The sequence below is a fragment of the Saccharomycodes ludwigii genome, chromosome III, assembly GCF_020623625.1.
Source record: "Saccharomycodes ludwigii strain NBRC 1722 chromosome III, whole genome shotgun sequence".
NCBI lineage: Eukaryota > Fungi > Ascomycota > Saccharomycetes > Saccharomycodales > Saccharomycodaceae > Saccharomycodes > Saccharomycodes ludwigii.
The window spans coordinates 1,785,167-1,808,856 of record NC_060202.1 but is presented as its reverse complement, the minus strand read 5'-3'; the positions used below and the strand labels follow the sequence as shown (position 1 = coordinate 1,808,856).

At 31.6% G+C, this 23,690-nt stretch overlaps 8 protein-coding genes across 8 annotated transcripts; 5 read left to right on the top strand and 3 right to left on the bottom strand.

The window, feature by feature from the left end:
- Window positions 1–437: 437 nt before the first annotated feature.
- SCDLUD_003048 (uncharacterized protein) lies at window positions 438–2,438 on the bottom strand (the record flags this gene model as incomplete). The annotated part of the gene is made up of 1 exon (XM_046077682.1): window positions 438–2,438. One exon carries the CDS (start codon window positions 2,436–2,438, stop codon window positions 438–440), a length of 2,001 nt encoding a protein of 666 aa, XP_045935484.1.
- A 1,647-nt stretch (window positions 2,439–4,085) lies between these two features.
- On the top strand, window positions 4,086–5,573 carry SCDLUD_003047 (conserved putative acid phosphatase; the record flags this gene model as incomplete). The annotated part of the gene is made up of 1 exon (XM_046076657.1): window positions 4,086–5,573. The coding sequence occupies one exon, from the start codon at window positions 4,086–4,088 to the stop codon at window positions 5,571–5,573; it is 1,488 nt and encodes a 495-aa protein (XP_045935483.1).
- Window positions 5,574–6,101: 528 nt separating this feature from the next.
- NAR1 (iron-sulfur cluster assembly protein NAR1) lies at window positions 6,102–7,634 on the top strand (the record flags this gene model as incomplete). Its single annotated transcript, XM_046077681.1, has 1 exon — window positions 6,102–7,634. One exon carries the CDS (start codon window positions 6,102–6,104, stop codon window positions 7,632–7,634), a length of 1,533 nt encoding a protein of 510 aa, XP_045935482.1.
- A 1,049-nt stretch (window positions 7,635–8,683) lies between these two features.
- ZWF1 (glucose-6-phosphate dehydrogenase) lies at window positions 8,684–10,195 on the top strand (the record flags this gene model as incomplete). The annotated part of the gene is made up of 1 exon (XM_046077680.1): window positions 8,684–10,195. The coding sequence occupies one exon, from the start codon at window positions 8,684–8,686 to the stop codon at window positions 10,193–10,195; it is 1,512 nt and encodes a 503-aa protein (XP_045935481.1).
- Window positions 10,196–10,415: 220 nt separating this feature from the next.
- On the bottom strand, window positions 10,416–13,784 carry LRG1 (GTPase-activating protein LRG1; the record flags this gene model as incomplete). Its single annotated transcript, XM_046077679.1, has 1 exon — window positions 10,416–13,784. One exon carries the CDS (start codon window positions 13,782–13,784, stop codon window positions 10,416–10,418), a length of 3,369 nt encoding a protein of 1,122 aa, XP_045935480.1.
- A 781-nt stretch (window positions 13,785–14,565) lies between these two features.
- Window positions 14,566–19,440, bottom strand: ATG2 (Atg2p; the record flags this gene model as incomplete). The annotated part of the gene is made up of 1 exon (XM_046077678.1): window positions 14,566–19,440. The coding sequence occupies one exon, from the start codon at window positions 19,438–19,440 to the stop codon at window positions 14,566–14,568; it is 4,875 nt and encodes a 1,624-aa protein (XP_045935479.1).
- Window positions 19,441–20,622: 1,182 nt separating this feature from the next.
- SCDLUD_003042 (uncharacterized protein) lies at window positions 20,623–21,369 on the top strand (the record flags this gene model as incomplete). Its single annotated transcript, XM_046077677.1, has 1 exon — window positions 20,623–21,369. The coding sequence occupies one exon, from the start codon at window positions 20,623–20,625 to the stop codon at window positions 21,367–21,369; it is 747 nt and encodes a 248-aa protein (XP_045935478.1).
- Window positions 21,370–21,774: 405 nt separating this feature from the next.
- On the top strand, window positions 21,775–23,139 carry LAP3 (bleomycin hydrolase; the record flags this gene model as incomplete). Its single annotated transcript, XM_046077676.1, has 1 exon — window positions 21,775–23,139. One exon carries the CDS (start codon window positions 21,775–21,777, stop codon window positions 23,137–23,139), a length of 1,365 nt encoding a protein of 454 aa, XP_045935477.1.
- Between the last annotated feature and the right edge of the window lie 551 nt (window positions 23,140–23,690).

The following is a 23,690-nucleotide window of genomic DNA, read 5'->3' as shown; positions in this document are numbered from 1 at the left end:
TGGATTTGCAGTTTTTATAAAATTTTCAATCAATTAAGACCTTGTACATTTGAGAGTACGAATAACTTCCTTTTTGTGGAAAGTCGGTTCATAAATCGAAAAGAAGTTGTGAATGTTAAAAAAATAGCTGACATGGTTGGTAAATAGAATTATTCATATTATGTAATACACTTACCGATGTAAACATCCACCTTGGTTTCCATAGCTTATGTAAAGAGACAATCTGTAATAGTCTATATATATATATATCTTGTAAGTAAGTTGTATTGATATATAGCAAAGATAAAAAAAAGAATAATTAAGCATATGACGTACACTAATTACATAGAAAATACACACCTGTACATTTATTTTTTCAACGGCAAGAAGTACAAATTTTTACTTTTCCTTTTTTTTTTTTCATTTATAAATATATAGATTTCATCCTAAAAACTTAGCTAGTTATCAAGCGCACACATGTTTTTCCATTCAGGATCGTATTCTAGTTGGGAATATTCACTTTGTAAAGCATTAATTTGTAACAGCAATCCAGCTTCTATATGCCAGCCAATATGACAATGTAAGGGAAATACCCCTGGATTATCGACTACAAACCTGATCACTGCATATCCATATGGTCCGACGTTTAAATTATCTCTTAGCACAGGATTATCTAATTTAATTTTCCCTAAACTCAAGTCATCATAGTAGCTATCCTTCCATGAGCCAGTTGCACTCGATGCAATCACCCAAAATTTGAAACCGTGCAAATGGAAGGGGTGCGCCCCATCATCATAGTTGTTTAGTACCAAATCCACAATTTGACCTCTCTTATCAAAGTTTAACACATATGTGTGTTCATTTAATTTATTCTCGACGCCATCACATTTGTACTCTTCAGAATTAAACATCAATTGATGCATAGTTGAAGTATTTTTGTCCCATGAAACCCAAGTCATATCATTAAAATATCCTCTATCCAGTTGGTACCCACCAATTATAAAGGCTATATCTAATTCAACTTTAACGTCGGGCCTTGCCGAACCATTTGCATTTAATGGGATTGTTTCATAAACCAAAGTGGAAAGCAAGTTTTGATCTAGATCTCCACATAATGGATCACCACCATAATAGGACCAACTTTGCATATCTTCTGGCTCTTCGTATTTGTTGGTATATGAAACAATAGCATGGACATCCGTATTAAAGTTAGGGTTACTTTCAGTAACACAATATGCATTATATCTGGTGTGCATCCAATAGTTTTGATCCTTTGTTTTAGTATAGTTTAAAAAGACGGAATAACGCTGGCCAACAGAAATATCAAAATTGTCTACTTCATGTGGAACAATATTTGTACCATCAGCTTCAACTAATGTTAATTTATGTGCGTCTATTGAGAATGTGAATGGCAAGAAAAAGCCTGCATTTACTAATCTCAGTCTGTACACTTTTTCTGGATCAAAATACAATAAACTTTCAAAACGATCTTGTTGTGAGTCTGTTTGAGTGTATATCCCATTAATAAAGCCATCATCAGGGGTTGGTTCAGTATTTTCGTTACCAGATTCCAAATACTCTGTTAAATAAGTGTCTGTAAAATTTTGATAAAAATCATTACCCAGAATTATTCTATCTTCATCATAATCATCTAACAAATTATCTTCATCCTTTGAATGAATGACCAATGGTCCAAAAATACCGTCTGCATACTGCGTACTCCAATGAGAATGGTACCAATATGTACCCCATTGTTTTTTGCCGACAGGAATTTTATAAGTGTAGTTATAGCCGGAAGGTATTGGGCAACTGTTGATGCCAACAGCGCCGTCATCAAACGGGTTATTTGGGTAGAAAAGGCCATGACAATGGATAGAAACTGGCTGCTTGTCTGGTAGTTTATTAACGACATGTAGATAGATGGTATCACCGGAATTTGCTTCTATTAATGGGGCTGGATATTGCCCATTAACAAGGGTCAAGTTTCTAGTTTTGGCAGATGATGTTAGATCTTCGTCGTTTTCGATGTTATCCATTTGAACTGTTAGTTGTGTTATGTTAAAATAATAATGTCTTTCTTTGGAGGTTCCATAGTCATTTCTCCAATAAGTTAAATTCATGGTATAGTTAGTACCTGTGTCTAGTCTCCATTCGTTTGTCACATTTGCATAGTCGTCAAAATTAGCATCGGAATCATAAAAATAATGTTTTTTGGAAAAAAAAGTGTTCTTTGCACGATCTGCTCCATTTTTACTTGTATCATGGTATTGCAAAGTCAAAAACATAATTGTAGAAATTAAAAAGGCCAGAAAGACTGTAAAGATAATTAAACTTTTTAGTACTTTTTTTGAGGAAGAGGTAGGTTTTTCTTCAACTATGTTGTCTATGTTGTTGTCAGTGACACTGTCACTGATGTCAAATTCATTCAAATTAATGAACGGATTGGAACTGTCTGCCATTGTCTTTCGCCTATTATTCTTACTGTTGTTTACATTTTTTTTTTTTTCTTTTTTTTTTTTTGAGAAGATTTTGAGCAATAATAACACATGAGAAAATAAGAAAAATGTTGTCAGCCTCAAGAGAGTTATATAAAAAAAAGAAAAGGACGTTATTGAAACTATTTATATACAGGAACATTTCGAGCATTTAATGCATTATATTTTTTTTTTCTTTTTTTTTTTTTTTTTTTCTTTTAATGAAATTCTTAGTTATCAATGTGACTTTTTTTTTTTGAATGTTGCATATTATAGATGAAGGGTTCTTAAAGAATAAATACTAAAGTAAAATGAAATTGTATACAGTTAACTATTTATTTAGACGTTTTAACCAAGAATAAAAATGACACGTGCACGTGCTATTTTTTTTTTTTTTTTTTTTAATTAACGTAAAAGAACGTGAGAATGTTAATGAGCAAAATACGGTATGTTTCACAGAAACACACGTAAAATGGTTCCCAAGTCTAATAAACATGCAAATAAAAACCCCACCAATTTTTTATTTTATTTTTTTATTAAATAAATAAATAAGTAGATTGCCCGCTTTTATTATTTCTGAATATAATTTGTCCGGAGGTGGATTATACTGGAGAACAAAATCCTAGTTATTTGAGATAGATTTATACAATATTTGCACCTTTGTTGAACCAAATTCTTTCCTTTGCACCCCTTCCATTTCATCCAATGTATCAAATTAATTATAGCCATTCCCTGAAGTATATATAAATGGAGAACCAAAAGAATAAAAAATTAAAAATTAAAAATTAAAAAAGAAAAAAAAGAAACATAAAAAGAGAGGAAAAAAAAAAAAAAGGGAAGTTTACCCATATTTTTCTTTATGTTTCGTGAAATCTTTACTGAAATTCACTAACATAATAAGTGATCCCTCTTTTTAACACCAGCAAATAATAACGAATAGTACGTCTCACGGTTAGCAATATTGTATACAAATTATTATTCATTTAAGGAAATTTATTTAGTTATTACAGCATTGCCAGAGAGGAAAGAAAGGAATTAAAAAAAAAAACATACACGCACACGTGCGAAGAGCTAAAATTTAATAAATATTAATCACGCTGAAGAAAATGAATATTTTATGCATGTTTTTTTAATTAATGATTTGAGACGTTTCATTTATTTCCATAGTTATCTGGCCTACAAAATTTTTTCTAAATTATTTTCCAATTAAAAAAGCAGCAAATAATTCAAACTGTATTACCATTAAAAATATACAGATTTATCTGTGTGCTCTAAAATTATTTCTTTGACGATACACGTGTGACTTTAATTAGGCACTTATCACATATTAGTTATCCAGGAAATTACACAGGTGCACGTGCGACTGTTAGCAATTACCTTAAGTTTAATGTTATCACATAACAGACGTTTTCAATGTTGCCAATATTTTTTTTTCTAAAGAGCGTAAAGATATATATATATATATATGAAACCAATTAATCATTTAGGAAAGTTAGAACCAGTACGTGACTCTTGGAACTTTTTTTTTTATTCAAATTACAGCATAAATTAGATATTAGCATTCGACAGGACACATATCTACATCATTAGAACAGAAGAGGGAAAAAGGAATTACAGACACAACAATATACAATGATTTTCAAAAATTTAGCCACCTTTATTGCCGCTGCTTTCGCTCTCATTGAGTACGTAAACGCCGATAATGCCACAACATCTTCCACTGCCTCCTACGATCCTCGTACCTACAGCACCTATGAACCATCTGCCACTGACATTGCCCAATTGGCATCCAACAGCACTTCCTTGCAATGGACTACTAATGTTGAAGGTAAGGCATTCAATAGGTTTATGGTTATCTGGTTGGAAAACACGGATTATGATAAAGCTGCTGACAACGATGACTTGAACTGGTTGGCTGAACAAGGTATCACCTTGACAAACTACTGGGCTTTGACCCATCCCTCTGAGCCAAACTATATGGCCTCTGTTGGTGGTGATTACTTTTCTTTAAATGATGATAGATTTATCTCTTTACCAAAGAATGTCTCCACCATTGCTGATTTGTTGGATGAAGGTGGTATTTCCTGGGCTGAGTACCAAGAAGACATTCCGTTCTCTGGTTTCCAAGGTTTCAACTATTCAAACCAAGTCACATTTGCCAATGATTACGTTAGAAAACATAACCCATTGATGTTGTATGAATCTGTTACTTCAAATTCCACCAGATTATCCTTGATTAAGAACCAAACTGAATTCACCAAGGATTTGGAAGAACAAAAGTTGCCTCAATACATGATTTGGACACCTAACATGTTAAATGATGGTCACGATACCACCATTAAGTATGCTGGTAACTGGACCAGAACTTTCTTGGAACCATTGTTAGAAAATGAATATTTCATGAACGACACATTGATTTTGCTTACTTTTGACGAAAATGAAAATTATGGTATGCAAAATACCGTTTTCAGTGTTTTATTGGGTGGTGTTATTCCAGATGAGTTGAAAGGTACTAATGATGACACTTTTTACGACCATTATTCTCAAATTGCTACTGTTGAAGCCAACTGGGATTTGTACTGTCTAGGAAGGAACGATGTTGACGCTAATATTTTCAGTTTGGTTGCTGAGGCTGCCGGTATTAGCAACAAGGAAGTTGATACCACTTACAAGTTGAATAATGACACTTATGTTGGGTATTTGTTAGACGACCAACTTGACTTGCCAGCACCAAATGTTTCTGCTGTTAACATGAATGGGAAGGGTGTCTTGCCAACAATTGTTGATACTTGGAAGTCTACATTCGAAGAACAAGTTTCTGCTAGTTATTTCACACCTACCACAACTACTGTTTCTATCGGTGGTGTTACAAATGCTGTTACTTTGGCTACTGTTAGCTTCAAGCAAGCCAACTCTTCAGCTTATATTAACTCTACTACAGCTACCAATACTAGAGGAGCTAATGCTACTGCTTCTAGCAGTCAATATGTTTCTGCTACTTCTGGTGCCAATGAGAGTTCAACTATTGGCTCAGCATCCAAATCAGCCAACGGAGGTAATGTTATCAACACTTCTTTATCTGCACTATTGCTTGGCTTAGTTAACGCCTTGTTCTTCTGAGAAGAGTTTTTTTTTTTTTTTTTTTTCTTTTCCCTTTTCCTTTTTCCTATTATTTATATGTTTTAGACAGTTGAAATGTATTTAAAAGTTGTGTATTTTTTTCACTATTTATATTAAAAAAAAAAAAAAAATTCTATTTTATCAATTTGATTCTTGAAAGGTTTGTGCTAAATTTTTTCTTTCTTTTATTCATCTTGAACGGATAAACGGATGTAGAGTTACGGATGTTTTGCTATGGATTAATTGCCTTTTTTTTTATTTGAAAAAAAAAAAAAAAAAAAAAAAAAAAAAAAAAAAAAAAAAAAAAGAAAAGAAAAAAAGAAAAGAAAAAAAGAAATGATTAACTTTTGTAGATGATTACTAATTAAACTATAAAATAATATTTTATTATATATAATATTAGTCTTTTTCTTTTTTCTTTTCTTTTTTTTTTTTTTTTTTTTTTTTTTTCTTTTCTCTTAAAAAAAATAACGAAAAAGTATAGCAAAGTTTTTTTAAAAAGAAGAAGACTCTTTTGCATACAACAAAATGAGTGCGATTTTATCTGAAGAAGATTTAAATGATTTCATATCTCCTGGGACAGCATGCATAAAGCCCATAAAAAATAAACAAACTCAGATAGAAAAGACAAAAGATAATGAATTAGAAGTCGGAAAAGAAGATGTGGATTTGGAGAAAGTTTCCATTTCCTTGCAGGATTGTTTAGCATGTTCAGGTTGTATTACATCCTCAGAAGAATTGTTATTAAGCAAACAAAGTGCGAAAGTGTTTTTAGATTCTTGGATGAATGAAAATAGCATAAAAAATCAGGATAGAATTTTGGCTGTCAGTATTTCACCTCAGTGCAGAATCTCATTAAGTAAATATTTCAATGACATTACCGTCAGCGAATTTGATAAAATATTTTTAACTATAATGCATGAAAAATTCGGAGCTACATATATTGTTGGCACTCAAATCGGAAGAGAAATAGCGATAGAGCAAATGATAGATAAATTAGACAAATGTGCAACACCGACTGGAGCGTTACCCAAATTATCGTCAGTATGTCCTGGGTTTGTTTTATATTGCGAAAAGACAAATCCTACTCTTTTACCTCATTTACTAAACGTGAAATCGCCGCAACAGATTACTGGATCAGTGTTAAAAAACGGATTGCGTTCAAATAAAATATATCATTTAAGCATTATGCCCTGCTTTGATAAGAAGTTAGAGGCTTCTAGAGAGGACGGCGAGAATGAAGTTGATTGCGTTATAACACCAAAAGAGGTTGTCAATATGTTTGCAGACTTAAATATAGACTTTAACGCTTATCCTGTAGTTTTAGACAAGGACGCGGAGGTCTTTTATAAAAAATTCAATCCCAGCATGTTAAAAGTTTTTTCTGATCCGGTTCGAAGTTGGTGTAGCAACGAGGGCAGTAGTAGTGGTGGTTATGCCTACCAGTACATTTTACATGAGTTCAAAAAATACACAGAGAATAACACTAGCGATGAGCTGTATTCTATAGAAACTGTTCATGGGAAAAATAATGACATAAAAGAGTATAGGCTCATGAAAAATGGGGAAATTGTAAAATGTAGCTGCGAATTATACGGATTTAGAAATATCCAAAACATGGTTCGGAAATTCACCTTGAAAAGTCCTGCCAATAAGATCAACAAGAAATTAGTTAAATTGAATACGCGTTTGAATAGATTGAAGGGGACTACAACAAACACTGCAACCTCTGGCGTTAAAGTGGATCCTTTCAAATCAGATTTTATAGAAGTAATGGCGTGCCCTAGCGGCTGCATTAATGGAGGTGGTTTAATATTCCCGGAACAAACAGATAATAATGCAAAAAGACGTACATTATATATTAAGGAATTAAATAAAAGGTATGAAGAACAGTTGAAAAACCTGCCTTTGATAGTCAAGGATGATATTAACAAACATGATAAACATGCCTATTATGAGTACACTTTTAAATCTGTTAAAGATAGTAAGGATGTTGGTGATATTTCCAGTGATAACAATAACCTGAATGCTAACCCTCTTGATGTTGCCTCTAAATGGTGAGGTGTGTTAGTTAATTTAGTGTATTTGTACACTGGATCATAAAGTTTTACATATATATATATATATATATATATATCTATTTATTTCTCTTTTACTCGTTTGCTTTAATATATTATTATTAGTGATACATATTTTTTTGTATATGACATAAAGTTTGTGGCAATATTAGTAATAAAAACATTAAAATAAAATTAAAAAAAGTGCACCCTGTGACTATTTCTATCCCTTGAATAGCTTTATTCGGAAGGCAGTGATCCGATTATGTCAATAACGTATATAAAAAAAAAGGGCCTAATGGATAACAGCAGGTTACAAAACATCCGTCTAAGATGACCAAGCTGATGTTTCTGCGGGGAGAGAGAGAGAGAGGCATTGCCACTATAACTTGTTAAATACGACGTAGCAAATGATAAATCTACAATTTTTTTTTTTTCCCTTTTTAACGAGCGGGCGACTCCCGTTGAATTTGTCGGGTGTCAATCGTTCTTTTTCTACATTACCAAAAAAGTATTTTCCTTCACTTCTCGCCCCCCTCCCCCACCTACAAAGAATTCATTTCTAATAAACTGCGTAGAGAAAAATGCAAGAAAGGGGAAAAACAAAAAAAAAAAAAAAAAAAAAAAAAAATAATTTATATATATTATTCGAAATTTGTATATATGTAATGGCTATACTACGCCTTTTTCTAAAGAAACCACCATTTTAATTAACTATTTTTTAAAAAATGTGTAAAAAAAAAAAAAAACCAAATAAAAATCTTTTAGTAAGCAATAACATCTCCTCGCTCCCCTTCGTTTGTCTCACATATTTATATATTTATATATATATATCAACAACGATCATAGCTTTTTTTTTTAAGAAAAAATGAAAATAGAAATGTAAATAAATACATTATAACAGATTCACAACTTCCTTATAATCGGACATTTCCCCTTTGTTAAAGAAAAAGCACTCAGACTATCATAAGATTTTTTTTTTCTGTGTAAATAAAACAATTTGGTCGAATACAATATAATAGTAATAATAATAATAATAAAAAAAAAAAAAAAATGTCTCATAGCGTCGGCAAAAGCCCAATAAAGTTTGAAAAAAATACAGTTATAACCGTTTTTGGAGCTAGTGGTGATTTAAGTAAAAAAAAGACTTTTCCTGCCCTATTTGGATTGTACAGAGAGGGCTACTTGGATGAATCTACAAAAATATTTGGTTATGCTCGTTCTAAATTGGATGATGAAAGCCTAAGATCTAGAATAAAGCCATTTCTCAAAAAAATTCATGGGGATAAGGATAATGAAAAAGTTGAAAAGTTTTTGTCCAAGATCTCCTATGTTTCTGGTCAATATGATTCAGACGAGGGCTATCAATCTTTAAAGGGTGAAATCGAAAAATTTGAAAAAGGGGCCCAACAACCGCACCGTGTTTATTACTTGGCATTGCCACCAAGTGTTTTCATTACTGTTGCTTCTAGAATCAAAAAGAATATATATCCAGAGAATGGTGTTTGTAGAATTGTTGTTGAAAAACCATTTGGCCATGATTTGGAATCTGCTAGGGAATTGCAAGAGGAATTGGCTCCTTTGTTCCCAGAAGATGAGATTTTTAGAATCGATCATTATTTAGGTAAAGAAATGGTTAAAAATTTGTTAGTGTTCAGATTTGGGAATACTGTTTTTAACGCTGGGTGGAATAGAGAAAATATCAAATGCATTCAATTAACTTTTAAGGAACCATTCGGTACTGAAGGTCGTGGTGGTTATTTTGACAAAATAGGCATTATTAGAGATGTTATGCAGAATCATTTGTTGCAAATATTGACGCTATTGACAATGGAAAGACCTGTTTCCTTTGATCCAGAAAGCGTTCGTGATGAAAAGGTAAAGGTTTTAAAGGCTTTTGCCCCTATAAATCAAAAAGATATAATAATAGGTCAATATGGTCGTTCTTTGGACGGCACCAAACCAAGTTATTTAGATGATGAAACCGTTAGTGAAGGTTCCAAGTGTATAACTTTTGCTGCTTTAACTTTTAATATCCAAAATGAACGCTGGGATGGTGTTCCTATAATTATGAAGGCAGGTAAAGCTCTGAATGAGGGTAAAGTGGAGATTAGAATACAGTTCAAAGCAGTTCCATCCGGTGTTTTCAATGATATTCCAAGCAATGAATTGGTTATTAGAGTTCAACCCGACGAAGCCATTTACTTGAAATGTAACATGAAAACACCAGGTTTTTCAAACTCCACCCAAATTACTGATTTGGATTTGACCTATGCCAGAAGATATCAAGACTTTTGGATTCCAGAAGCTTATGAATCTTTAATCAGAGACGTTCTATTGGATGATCACTCAAACTTTGTTAGAGATGACGAATTGGAAGTTAGTTGGGCATTGTTTACACCTTTATTGAATTATTTGGAAAATCCAAATGGTCCTGCTCCTGAGATATATCCATACGGGACTAGAGGCCCTTCAGGCTTGTCAAAGTATTTGTCTAAGCATGGTTATATCTTTGAAAAAAGACAGGATTACCAGTGGCCTGTCACTAGACCATCAAAGATTTGATTAGTATATGATTTCATTTTTTAAATATATATGTTGTATAAACTATTGTTTTCAAAGTATAAGAAAAAAAAAAAAAAAAAAAAAAAAAAAAAAAAAAAATAAAAATAAAAATAAAAATAATTATTATTATATTATACACTTAAAACGGAGCGGGTGTATTTTCGAAATACTTCATGCTAAGTATACTATAAGATTCCGTACATTTGTTAAGCCAAAATAACTATTCGTTGATTTTCACCTGCTCCACTTTAACTTGTGATGTAACTCCTTGCGCCAAAATCTTTTCACTAAAGTTAAATTCGGTAAAGTCTATTAAAGCATAATTACTTTCTACGAACGCATATATCTGCTCAAAATCATTCCAATTATTTTTTACAACTCCGTTTAACAAATTGATCATAAATTTCGGAACCATAGCCAAATCTTCATTATGTGTAATTAGATAATCTACCGCTTCAATAGCTAAAAAGTATGATTCCCCATTATTTTTCATTGCTGCAGAACTGTAATTTGTCAGTGTATACGCATCCAGCTTACTTTTTGCATACAAAATATTTGGTGTGATAACAGTAGAGAGATTATGGATATCCATTTTGGAGCCGATGTGATCGTCCAAATGGGAAAAGGATGATACCCAACTTAAAAACGAAAACAAAACCTCTGAAACATTTCGATTAAATTTTGGTAACAAAGCATACACAGTGGCATAAAATATGTTTCTATACAAAACAGGTTCTACCGTTGGAATTTTTATCCACAAATCATATAAGCTAAACGTCAATAAAGGATCTGGTAACTCTCTTAAAAATTTCTTCAGTAAAGCCGATAATTGGACCGCGTTCTCTTTGGACAAATCTGGCATCGTTGTTGGATTAGAATTGATTTCTTCTGTTAAAAGACGCAACCTCTTAATATTCCCATTTTTTCTAAAAACACCTTCAACCGACATGTCCATTTGTTTCAAAGTAGAAATGGTTTCATCCACTAGTAGCGGTATTTTAACTCTTGATGAACCAATTCCCAAATCTGAATCTATACCAACGTATTCTGTTAATCTATCCAATGATTCACCAAAAACATGATGCACAGCACCGTATACATTGGTATTTTTTCTCAAGTCCTTTGGTTTTCTTGGTTTAAAAATGCCCCAAAAGCCATTTACTGCATCAACTGGAGATGACCCATTGGAATTATCATCAGTAGTAACAGGTGAGGAATTAGTCGACTTCTTACTGTCAATTTGTAATACTAGATCCATAATTTTTTGATCCTTGTTATACAATCGGTGATCCCCACAACATATTACAGATAAAGCTATCAGCTGTAGTTTGACCAGATGATCACTGGATAAATCAGAATAATATACACCACTTTTGTTTAAAGTAGGCAACTTTACGTCTTCATCAATTTCCTTAAGTTTATTAAAGTGCCTAAAGGCATTGGGTCTTAGTTCTCTGGCTTGTTCAGCGGCAACAATCCTCGATATATCATCTAAGGTCAATGTTTTTGAGTTATTGAACATTGTAGTGTCTTTAGGTGAATCATTCTCTGTGTCCTCTGATATTTCAATCTCTAAAGAGTCGTCGGCACTCTTGTTCTCTTCACTGTTTTTTTGTGCAGTCTCCACTAGTTGCGATTTTTTCACCTTTGAATCAGTACGCGATATACGCAAACTATTTCTTTTGGCCCTTAGTGCTTTAATATCGTTTAACGTTCTAACATAAGACGAGTCTTGTTGCATAACACCACACGTTTTCCCCGGCGAGCTTAGAGCTATATTTCTCACATTGATTTTGAAATGTGCATCATTTTTGTTATCTGTGAGTAACATTTTTTCTTGGCGTAATTTACTTTCTTTAATTTTCATTTCCATGACAGTTTTTGTTTTCACCAATGCCATTTTCAATAAAAAAATCAACTGTGATAATCTTGTCACAGGCTTAAAACCAGAAATAGATGCGGGTTCGTTTAAAGAGCATTGAGCACATAAAACTTTGCAGCCATTTTTAAGGTAAGCAGCGTCTAAAATATCGTACTTTTCTATATGCTTGTGACAACAACTACAATTAAAACATTGAATATGCCATCTCTTATTCTGGAACCTAATACATTCTTGTTGGATATATTTACCGCATTGCACGCAGGAATCAGTCGCATCAAGTTTCACATCTATAAATTCAAACGGATCTTTGTAATTTAATGAATAGTTTAAATTCTTTTCCACTTCTCTCAAAAATTTACTCAAAGTGTTAGTCGAATGAACCTTTATATTGTACTCTAAAGAATTAAACAATCCGTAACGAATTAGCAATTTTAACGAATGCGATAGGCCATTAATTACCGTCATAATTTTAGAAACGGGCATATCTTTATCTTTTGGAATTGGGTTGAATTTTCTTAATAGTTGTAAATAAACCATAATGCCTGTGGATAAATTTCTTGGGAATTTCCGATATTTTTGTGAAATGGATTCTTTTCTTTTTTTCACATTCATATTGTTGGAAGTATTAGGTAAAATGTTTCCATTATTATTGTCTCTAGTTTTATTGACATCATAATTTTCTTCTTCTCCTTCTTCTTCTTCTTCTTCTTCTTCTTCTTCGTCATCATCTTCCTCTACCTGAGGAGCTTCCGGAGCGTGTAAATAAGAGTTTTTAATTCTGCCACCTAATGTTGCAAAATTGGTTAGGGACTGCAAAGCATCCAATGCTTTAAATAAACATTCGATTTTAAGTACAAATAATGCAGTCGAATTAACACCTTTTAAATTATTCTCGCTAGTTGCATATTGGATCATGTCAGAAATACAGGCGGCGGTTTCTTCTTCGAATCTGTATAATATAGTCCATGTTTTGAAAATTAAAGTGGTTGAACTTTTAATGTAAACCTCAAGTTCCTTAGGACTTGGATTTGTGTCTTTGGAACTTAGGATACTATTGTTATTTGATTGTGACTGGTCAAAAATAGGTAACTCAGGAATAGCCAACGATTCCGGAACTAGATCTATGTGCCAATACCTATGAATACCGTAACATTCAGGGTGCCACCTATAAATTTTATCACCTCTGGGAAACTCAAAGTGTTGATCTGTGATGGGATATTTACAGCCTTTACATCTTTTGGAAAAAAATTTCAAGTAATGATATTTGCAATATAAGCTGTTATTATAGTTAAAACATGTTTTTAAACTACATTTTTCACCACATATTTTGCAACAAAAATGCTCTTCATCATACAACCTACCAAAAGCATTATAAAAAGTGCCTCTCAAGGGTTCGTTACAAACATAGCAAAGTAAATTGTTTCGTTTGAAATAATCGTAATGACAAAGAGGGACAAGCTCTTTAGTGTCTGGTAGTTCGAAGGGGAAATATTTTGGTTTGCATATTGTACCACAATCGTAACAAGTAAAACAATTTTGGTGGTATATATCTCCTAAAGCTTTAATTAACTGACCATTGATGGATTTTCCACATTTACAACATCTTTTCACTTGCCTAGAAGAAGAATGTGAAATCGGTACTTTAGATCTATCTTGTGTATTATTATGGCTGTGAGTGGCGTTATTAGTTGGTTTATTTTTGGACATATATTTAGATGTGGATAAATTAGAATAAAATAAAAATTGAAAAAAATTACTTTGAAGGATTGACAAAAGTTGGAGTGTAATTGAAGGAGGATTGGGTGGAAAAGAAAAAAAAAAAAGAAAGAAAAGGAATGTGGGAAAGAAGGGAAAAAAAAAAAAAGTTAATGCAGAAAAGGAAAGTAAATTATTGGATTAGGAGAATGGAAAGAGGACTATATCGATTTATTATCCTGAATTTCAAATTATAACGGTATATCTATAAAAGGATGTTCTTGTATGGACGATAGATGACCTAACTATGAGTAATCCAATTCTAGTTTTTATATATTTATTTCCATATACATGCATATATATATCCACATGTACATATATGTATATATATATATATATATATGTATATATATTTGTTAGCTAACCAGTTAGTGTTAATAGAATAAAAGAGTAAATCATTCTCAAAAGTATTTTTATTTTATTTTCTCTGTTCAAAAAAAAAAAAAATTTTTTTGTGGTTCAAAAGTAAACAAAAAAAGAAAAAAGATAGAAAATATAATCCAAATGATGTGTGCGCCATCTCTAAGCTTTTATGTACCTAATTTAACGTTGATTATTACCCAATTATTTATTACCAGGCACCAAATAAAAAAAAGTGAGAAAAAATTCCTTTTTTTTCTTTTTTTAGTAGCAAGATAACAAATTAAGACAGGAATTACCGATATTACTGAACATAATAATAATATACACATAAAGATATATATATATATACAAAAGCCACCAATATTTCTTGCTACTTATACTTATCCTTATTCAACTGTTTATTCTCTGAACCTAACTCATTACTAAACCCTTGCAAAGTCTTGGACAACGCTTCAGTCGCACCAATTAATGGTCTCAAAACAATAACTGGCGAAGCCCTTGCTATACGCATCGCAATTTCTTTGTTACTACTAGTTTCAGATATATTACTGCTTGTTTTCTTAACTACATTGTATGCTACCCCCATATTTTTACCAAATGAAGAATATGCCTTAACAAGACCTTCTTGAAGGCTTTCGGGCTGATTCGCATACAAACTCACTTTATTATTAGCCTCTGCTTTTCCAGATCCATCAAGATCATTACTGCTAGTTGAAGTTAAAGCACTTTTTCTATGCTGGTTTATTAGCTGATTTTCCTCAAAAATATTTTGTTTCACGATATAAGAGTCACTCAGAAGGGTACCGGGTTCGTCCGTTGTTCCCTTTATGCTATTATCCAGATCAGGGCTAATACTATTTTCCTCAATTAAAAGATTTGTATCAAATTTTGTTTTGATAAGCGATTCTGTGTTCTCTAATATGGTTTGTGTACCTGTTGATAATTTTACACTTAATCTCAAAGCCTCCCCCGTAGTTGTTCGCAAGAATAACAGCATGCCCTTTTGAACACCTCTCCAAACCGTTTGGTCACGTTTGTATTCTTGAATAGGCATTTCAACCAAAGCTTTCACCCCAGATCCCAAAGTAAGCATAGTTCTTACAGGAGAAATACCATTTAAAATTGGAACTATTTGTGTTGAAAAAATATCTGGCAACCAGCACCCCTTCAAATATTCACCCAACATACCAAATCCATCCATACCATAAGCTACCACGTGTCTTAATAGCACCTCAGTACCATCAACTACGAAAAAATTACGCAAACCTGATAGCATTATACTTTTAAACCCGCTTTTATCGATTTTTTTAGCTTTGAAATCAACATTGACGTTTATTGTACCTATTTCAAATCTTTGAAGAAAAGTTATATCCGGATATATATCTATCAACTCAAATCTTGAGTCTTTAAATGTGAAAAACCGAATCATAAAATCCAACATATCTTCGTCAATATACATCCGCAATGGCGGGACTTCATCCAATTTAAATCGTAGTTCAGAGGCAAAAAGATAATCAATGGGTCTGACTGTTTCTATTTGTATATTGATTATCGGAATGGTATCTTGCTCGTAATTTTTTGTGTTGGGCTTATTATTATTATTATTATTATTATTATTATTATTATTCCTCTTCTTCCTTCTTGTCAAAAACTTATTCCACGTAGATGTAGGAACGTGATCAAATATCTCTACATCACCTACGCTTAAGTGCGTATAGTTAATTACATCACCAGACATGTCACTTTCGAATTTTGAGGGGAAATCAATGTCAAATCCTTGAAAATTGACACACAAGTCTCTAATTTGGATTTCTGCTTTGCAATTTTTCGTTGGTTTCAATCTCATTTTACCTGAATTATCACTGTTGCTTATAATATCCTCATTGTTATAAATTGTCTCATGAATACTTTGTCGCAAATTTTGGTCGTGTTCTCCCTTTTGTATAAATATCGAATCAAACAAAATACGAGCTTCGTTCTCTTCACCATCACCATCACTTCTATCCGCATTTATCGATTGATTCCTATGTTCCGTATCCTTGCTTTCTTTCTCTTCAATTACTTGATTAATTGATTTTCTTGTATAGCGCCAATCATAACCATCATAGAGTTTTAAGTTGATGTCACCTATAGTAATTTCAACATCTAACGCAATTGGAAAACTAGACGTTAAAACAGAACCATCGGTTGTCTTAGTCTCCCCTTTTTTAGTCAGATTCGTTTTATTTCTCGATAATGAATCTAAATAATCAGTTTGAATTTGAAAAGTATTTGTAAATACATCAGGTTTTCTAAACGCTTCATCAACGCTTTCATATTTCTTAACACTTTTCTTAAGGCTAAAATTTTTAGGATCATCGAAAAAGTTCAAATCGACATCCTGAAAGATATCTTTATCCTCTTCAAAACACATGCTATATTTTTCGTTGTTTGGGAACCCTGTTGGATATTTTAAATCTAAAAATGTTTGGATTAGGCAATTAAAAGAATCGCAGCATAATAATCCTTCAAAATTTGCAATATTTAGAGAAAGAAATGTTTTGTTGTTGCACTTTTTTTCAAAATTTAGATTTAATGTATCAATTAACCCTAAATGTATAAATCCATCTAATTTTGAAATCGTTTTACATAGATCTATATTATCTATCAACCATGGTGTAATATTACGCAAAGTGCCGCTAATTTTATTCCCCTTATTAAAAATAACGATATTGCCACTTTTTATTCTTTGTACAAGTAATGTATTTAACCTATAAGGCTTTAAATGCAAATCACAATCTTTTAATCTAATATCACAAAGTCTAACGGATACTTTAGGTTCGGAGGGATCCACGGTAAGATCGATAACCTGTGTTTTCCTTTGAAATTCATCTAACAATTTTGCATGATAAAAAACAACCAAGTTTTCCAATAAAATTTTCAGTTGTTGATTTTTTTTAAATATAGTAATATTGGGACCATCATCCGTTTTCTCCCCATTCCTACTTTTGACCAATGGAATATCGTTTAATACACGAACCAAAATTGTATTGAAAAAGTGACACAAGAAATTGCCATTATTCTCCATAATAAATTCGCAGTTGCGAGAAGCAAAATTCAACTGGCCAATGGATCCATTTAATAGAAGTTTTAAATCGAGATCCTCTATAAAAAACATACTTTTAACTCTGGAGCTTGGTTTATATATGATACTTGAACTATTCATTATTCGAACGCTTTTTTTGATACTGGCACTATTTCCGCTAGCAGGAATGTGGAAGGAAGAAGACAAAAAAGACTTTTTTTCCCTTGTGGAAAAAATGTCCATCATTTCTGTAATATCATGGACCAAAGAACTCAATACATCTTCTGTCAACATTAACTTAACTTCTGAGATTCTTGTTCTGAAGGAATTTGAATATAAACACGGTTTTTGATTATAGTCATATGAATTAATATCCTTCTTTAACTTTACAGCCATGGAAATACCGGTTGCTTGTATAAAATTATGCCCATTGATGATTACTCTAAAGTCTGGAAGTGTTAAAAATTTGTCAAGTATATCAACCCTACTAGTTGGAAGAGAAATCACAATTTTGTTAGTTTTTGGTAAAAAAATATTAATTTCAGCACCCTTTGGTAAACTTATAAAGAATTTGTTATGTTGAGTAACACTACTATTGTTTGCGCCTGCATTATTAATACTTTGGTGTATTTTAAAAGTTTGTTTTGTATGAGAAGCAATTGAAAGGATTGTATTAACTCGGTTGATAACCCCTAACAACTCTTCCATCAGTCTTGTATTTATATTAAAACATATCTTATCATTGAAAATGATATCATAATAACCTTTTAATAAATTTACTTCAAATTTAATCGTTTCGCCGTTTGTATCATTTATCAAGCTGTAGGATTGATCTAACAAAGCTTCTACATTTTGAATAGACAAATCAAAATGTGTTTTATTTTCGTTTTGTAGGTTAACTTTAGTAAATTTTAAGTTTAGATTATCGGTTAAATTCAAAACAAAAGATTCAATCTCCAACTCTTTAAGGGGAAGTTCTGGTAGTAGGTTTTGTTCCTTTTGAAATCTTTTATAGGAATACAATTTATCAGTTTTTGAACTTGAGTCTGGTATTTTTTGGTTAGTGAAACTGGCTAATAAGAATTCAAGGGATGTCAAATCAAGTTTTAAAACATTTTGAAGCCAAATTTCAATCTCAGTAAAATTTGTCTGAATATCTGTTGGGTATAAATCATCGAAGCTGGAAAAGCCTTCAAAAGTGCTGTTTATGCATGCTATATTAAAAAGTTTAGATGAAGATTTCCCAAGGGTCTCTTGATTTCCAGCCTTGTGAGTAGCGTCATTGTAAATTGAGGTATCGGGCATACTCTGCATTGCACTCATAAAGATGCTTGTTGCTTCTTCTGCGGAATATAGCATACTGCCTTCCATCATACTAAAAGAGTCTGGGTTAGCATTTTTAGTATCCTTAAATGAGGATGAAGGGCCAGATGTTGAAGAGCCCGGTGCTTTAGTGGAACTGAGATGGTTTTCCAAAGTTATTCCTTTCAAAACAATGTTTCGACGTTCCTCATTCAGAATTGTAGCTGAAAATGTCTCAATATGTAAGATCAATGAATTTTGTTCCACTAAAAGTAGCTTTATTTCCAAATTTTGTATTGTTAGTTGGAAGTCTTGTAAAGCCATGGAAAGAGCTTTATTTCGCATGGATTCCAAAGGGCCAAGCTTTTTCGATTTTGTTCCATTAGATGATGTTTGTGATGAGCTGGAGCTAGCGGCAGATGTTGAAGATGAAGATGAAGAGAACGAAGAGATACATTCGTCCTGATTAGCAGTTTCGCCGCTATTAATATTTCCATTATTATCCCCATCTATGGATAACATTACAGAATTAGTTAAATCAATAACACTTTTAGTTAGGGAAAAATTTGTTGCGTTATCCTTATCGTTGTCTTGCGGTTTCAAAAGTTTTACTACAAAGGTTACGTTTTTTATATTTATACAAACGCCACCGCCAACCTTTAGATGCATCTCCATTGCCCCAACAACCCCGCTTCTCACTATCATATTAGGTATCTTTATATTATCTACATCTAAATTTATATCTTTAAAGGAAAAATGAGAGTTTGAACCTATGGAAACATCCAAATTACTAACATCTATGTTGGAAAAAAGTGATATTTTTTGTAAAAGATAAAGGATAACCCTTTTTTGTATATTTTGAGGAAACCAGGATGACATGGTTGGTCTTTTTTTAAAAAAAAAAAAGAAAAAAGAAAGGGAAAAGGGAAAGAAAAGAGCTATTGTTGTTGTTTTCCGTTGGCAATTTTATTATTATTATTGTTTTTGATAATTGTAGATGTATATATCTTAATGTAAATACAATCAAAATAATAAAAAAAAAAAAAAAAATGAAGAATAAATTGCTTTTTATTTTTATTTTTTATTTTTAAAACTATATTGAAGTAAGTAAAGTCTACAATATAATAAAAAAGAAACATTTTTTTTTGTATATGGAAAGATATTAAAAAAATAGGGTTAGATGATAACACTGAATCATAAGCAAAAATAGATAAAGTTGTTTTAGATTTTACTTATCCACAATAATAATTATGATAAAGATATAAATATATATATTCCATCGTATAAAAAAAAAAAAAAAAAAATAATAACGGATAAAGGAATTTATGTCCGAGTGTTGGATCAGTCCGAAACATAATATATTCAAGGATACCCTAAAAAATCTTAATCTCTTTGACTTTTGTTTTATATGGGAAATTATATTATTTATTTATTTTAAATAGTTTGTATGAGAGTACGGTAGTACTGCATATATTTTAAAGAAATATGGTTTTTCCTTTGTGATAAATAGTTAAGGATGTCGTTGATTGAAATATATATATATATAATATATTATTTTTTAAAAAAAAGATTTGCCAAGGCAAAAATGTCTCATTGGCATAACTTTTCCTTTTTTCCTCCTCCTCCGCCGCCGCCGCAACTTTTTTTTTTAACTGGGATGAATTTAACCGGGGTGAATTTAACTGGGGTGAATTTAACTGGGGTGAAAAATAAGGGGAACAGTATACAAAAATACCTTATTTTCTTTTTGCTTTGTGCTTTTTATAGATGAATTCATTACCAATAACAACACTATGACAGCACTATTATACTTTTAAAATTTATCATTAAAACTAATAACATCAAAGATATGATATTTCAATGAAAAAATATGTATATATATATATAAGGATGATTAATTTTAATTTATAATTTATAATTTATTTTTTTTTTTTTTTTTTCTTTCTTTTTCTTCTAGTTTATATATATTGTTGTATAGAACTAATATAAAACAATCAATCAACTAAGATAATAATAAAAAAAAAAAAAAGAAAAAAAAACAATCACTCATACGTATACATAATGTCCTTAGCAAATAAAACTGTTTTAATCACTGGCGGTACCAAAAACTTGGGTAAAATTACTGCCATTGAATTAGCTTCTAAACACAAGGCCAATTTATTTTTACATTATAACTCTACTCAAGGAGATGAGAAAAAGGTTGCTGAAGAAATTGCTTCAAAATACGGTGTCAAAGTTGAATTATACCAAGGAAAATTAAATTCACAAGCCTCTGTTCAAAAACTATTCAAGGCTTGCCAAGAAAAGTTTGGTTCTATCGATGTTGCTATTAATAATATTGGTAAAGTTTTGAAAAAACCAATTGTTGAAGTTACTGAGGAAGAATTTGACGCCATGGATTCTATCAACAACAAAGTTGCATTTTTCTTTATAGCCGAAGCCGCTAAACATGTTAATAATGGTGGTCACATTGTTTCCTTGGTAACCTCCTTATTAGCTGCTTATACACCATTCTATTCTGTTTATCAGGGTACTAAATCTGCTGTTGAGTATTACAGTAAATCGGCTTCCAAGGAATTAATATCCAAAAGAATTACTGTCAATTGTGTTGCTCCAGGTCCTATGGATACTCCATTTTTTTACTCCCAAGAAAAACCAGAAGATGTTGAATTTTACAAGTCTGCTGCCATTGATCATAGACTAACTAAGATTGAGGACATTGCACCAATTATCGGTATGTTGGTTACCGAAGGTAAATGGATTACTGGTCAAACCATATATGCTTCTGGTGGTATGACTGCTCATTGAATGCTAAATGTACTGTAGAGGTTTTTTATTTTTTTTTGTCCTTTTTTTAATTGGAAAAAGCGCTTTTTTGATGCACACGATTCACAGGCCAAAATGGCTTTTTTTTTTTTGTCCTTTCGTGTTTACTGATATGTTAATATTAAGAGTCGTATAATTGATTGGCTCATTCCTTTATCTACAGTATTTTATTATATATATAACTTGATACTGTAATATATATAAATGCTTTATTTCATTTTTAAATTATTCATTAACATTTTTTTTTTTTTTTTTGGAGGTCCCCTTAATAACTCATTACTTTGACGATTAAATATTACTTTTATGAACAAGTAGAAAAAAAAAGAAACATTAAATTGATTAGATCAAAACAAACAAACAAACACAAAAAAAAAAAAAAATTAAGCAATGCCTTCTTTGTCAATTGAAGAATTAAGTAAATGGGATGAAGAATTTTTTACCGATCTAACTCATTGCTTGGCTTCAACCGTTTTGAAAAATTATAATGCAGATGATGCATTATTGGATAAAACACAATTGTTAAAACATTATCCACGTGTATATAATACTACTGTGGAAATTGATGGAGCACCAATAACAAACCAAAAATCTTCAGGTAGATGTTGGTTATTTGCAGCCACCAATCAATTGAGATTAAATGCTATGGAAAAATTGTCTTTGAAAGAGTTAGAATTATCTCAGAGTTATGTATTTTTTTACGACAAATTAGAAAAATGCAATTATTTTTTGGAACAAATAATTGATACTCGTGATCAAAAGGTTGATTCGCGTTTAGTACAGTACTTATTGGAGGCCCCAACTAATGATGGTGGCCAATACAGCATGTTTATTAACATTGTTAAGAAATATGGGTTGGTTCCAAAGGATTTATATGGCGATTTGCCTTACTCTACTACAGCAAGCAGAAAATTGAATCAATTATTAACCACCAAATTAAGAGAGTTTGCTGAAGTATTACGTGAGGAACCAGAAGTGGGAAATTTGCCAATCTTGCAAAAAAAATTCCAAAAGCAAATTTTCAAAATTCTAACAACTTTTATGGATGCGCCATCCTCTATTGTCAAACCAAATGAGGAATTTTCCTGGGAATATTTGGATAAAGATAAAAATCTAAAATCTTTGAAATGTACTCCACTAGAATTTGCCACCAACATTTGCGGTTTGGATTTGGAACAACCACCAGTTTCATTGATAAACGATCCTAGACACCCCTACGGTGAACTAATCGAAATCGATAGATTAGGTAATGTTACCGGGGGTGACGCTGTTTTGTATTTAAATGTAGACAATGATACCCTAACTGAACTGGTTGTTAAACGTTTAAAAAACAACAAAGCTGTTTTTTTTGGTTCTCATACCCCTAGGTACATGGATAAAAAAAATGGGATTATGGATGTTGACCTGTGGAATTATAAGGCAATTGGTTATCAATGCAACCAATCGAAAGCTTCTCGTATCAAGTACCATGAAAGTTTAATGACGCACGCCATGCTAATTACTGGATGCCATCTTTCAGAAAATGGCAAGCCAGTTAGATATCGCGTGGAAAACTCGTGGGGGAAAGATTCTGGTAAGGATGGATTATATTTGATGACTCAAAAATATTTTGAAGAATACGCTTTTCAAATTGTTGTTGATCTTGATGAGTTACCAGAAAATTTAAAGGAAAAGTTCACTGACAAAGAATCATTATCTTCTGCTACCAAAATTATTTTACCTATTTGGGATCCTATGGGAGCCTTGGCTATTTAAGAACGCATGTGAGAACCCAAAAAATATATATATATAAATGTTTTGTCCTATAGTAAAGAAAGGGGGATGAATAAATTATCTGATGGTATTTGTGGCTTAAATATTATAAACAATAGTAAAATATATATTATCGATGTTTTTGTTTAGTTTAATTAAGATAACTTTTCAAGTGATATTGCAGCAAGGGGGCCGAGGCGTTTTGTCAACAAATAAGACCCTTGGCTTAATTATAATGCGTAATTACGCATTAACAAAATAATTAAGCCCTATCTTTTTCCCCCTTTCTTTTTTTTCTTTTTTTTCTTTTCTTTTCTCTTTTCACCGCATAAATAATAGAAACGGTAAAAAAAATTTAGTATGTTTGGTTACAATCACATGTTTTTATTCATATATCCATGAATTGTTTAACAAGAAAAAAAAAAAATACTTCTTTGGTATCAAGGCTGTCATTAATTCAAGAGGCTGTAAAACTTTTTTAATAATAATAATAATAATAAAAATAATAAAAATATATTGAGATTAATAAATAATATCAATACCCTTATAAAGTT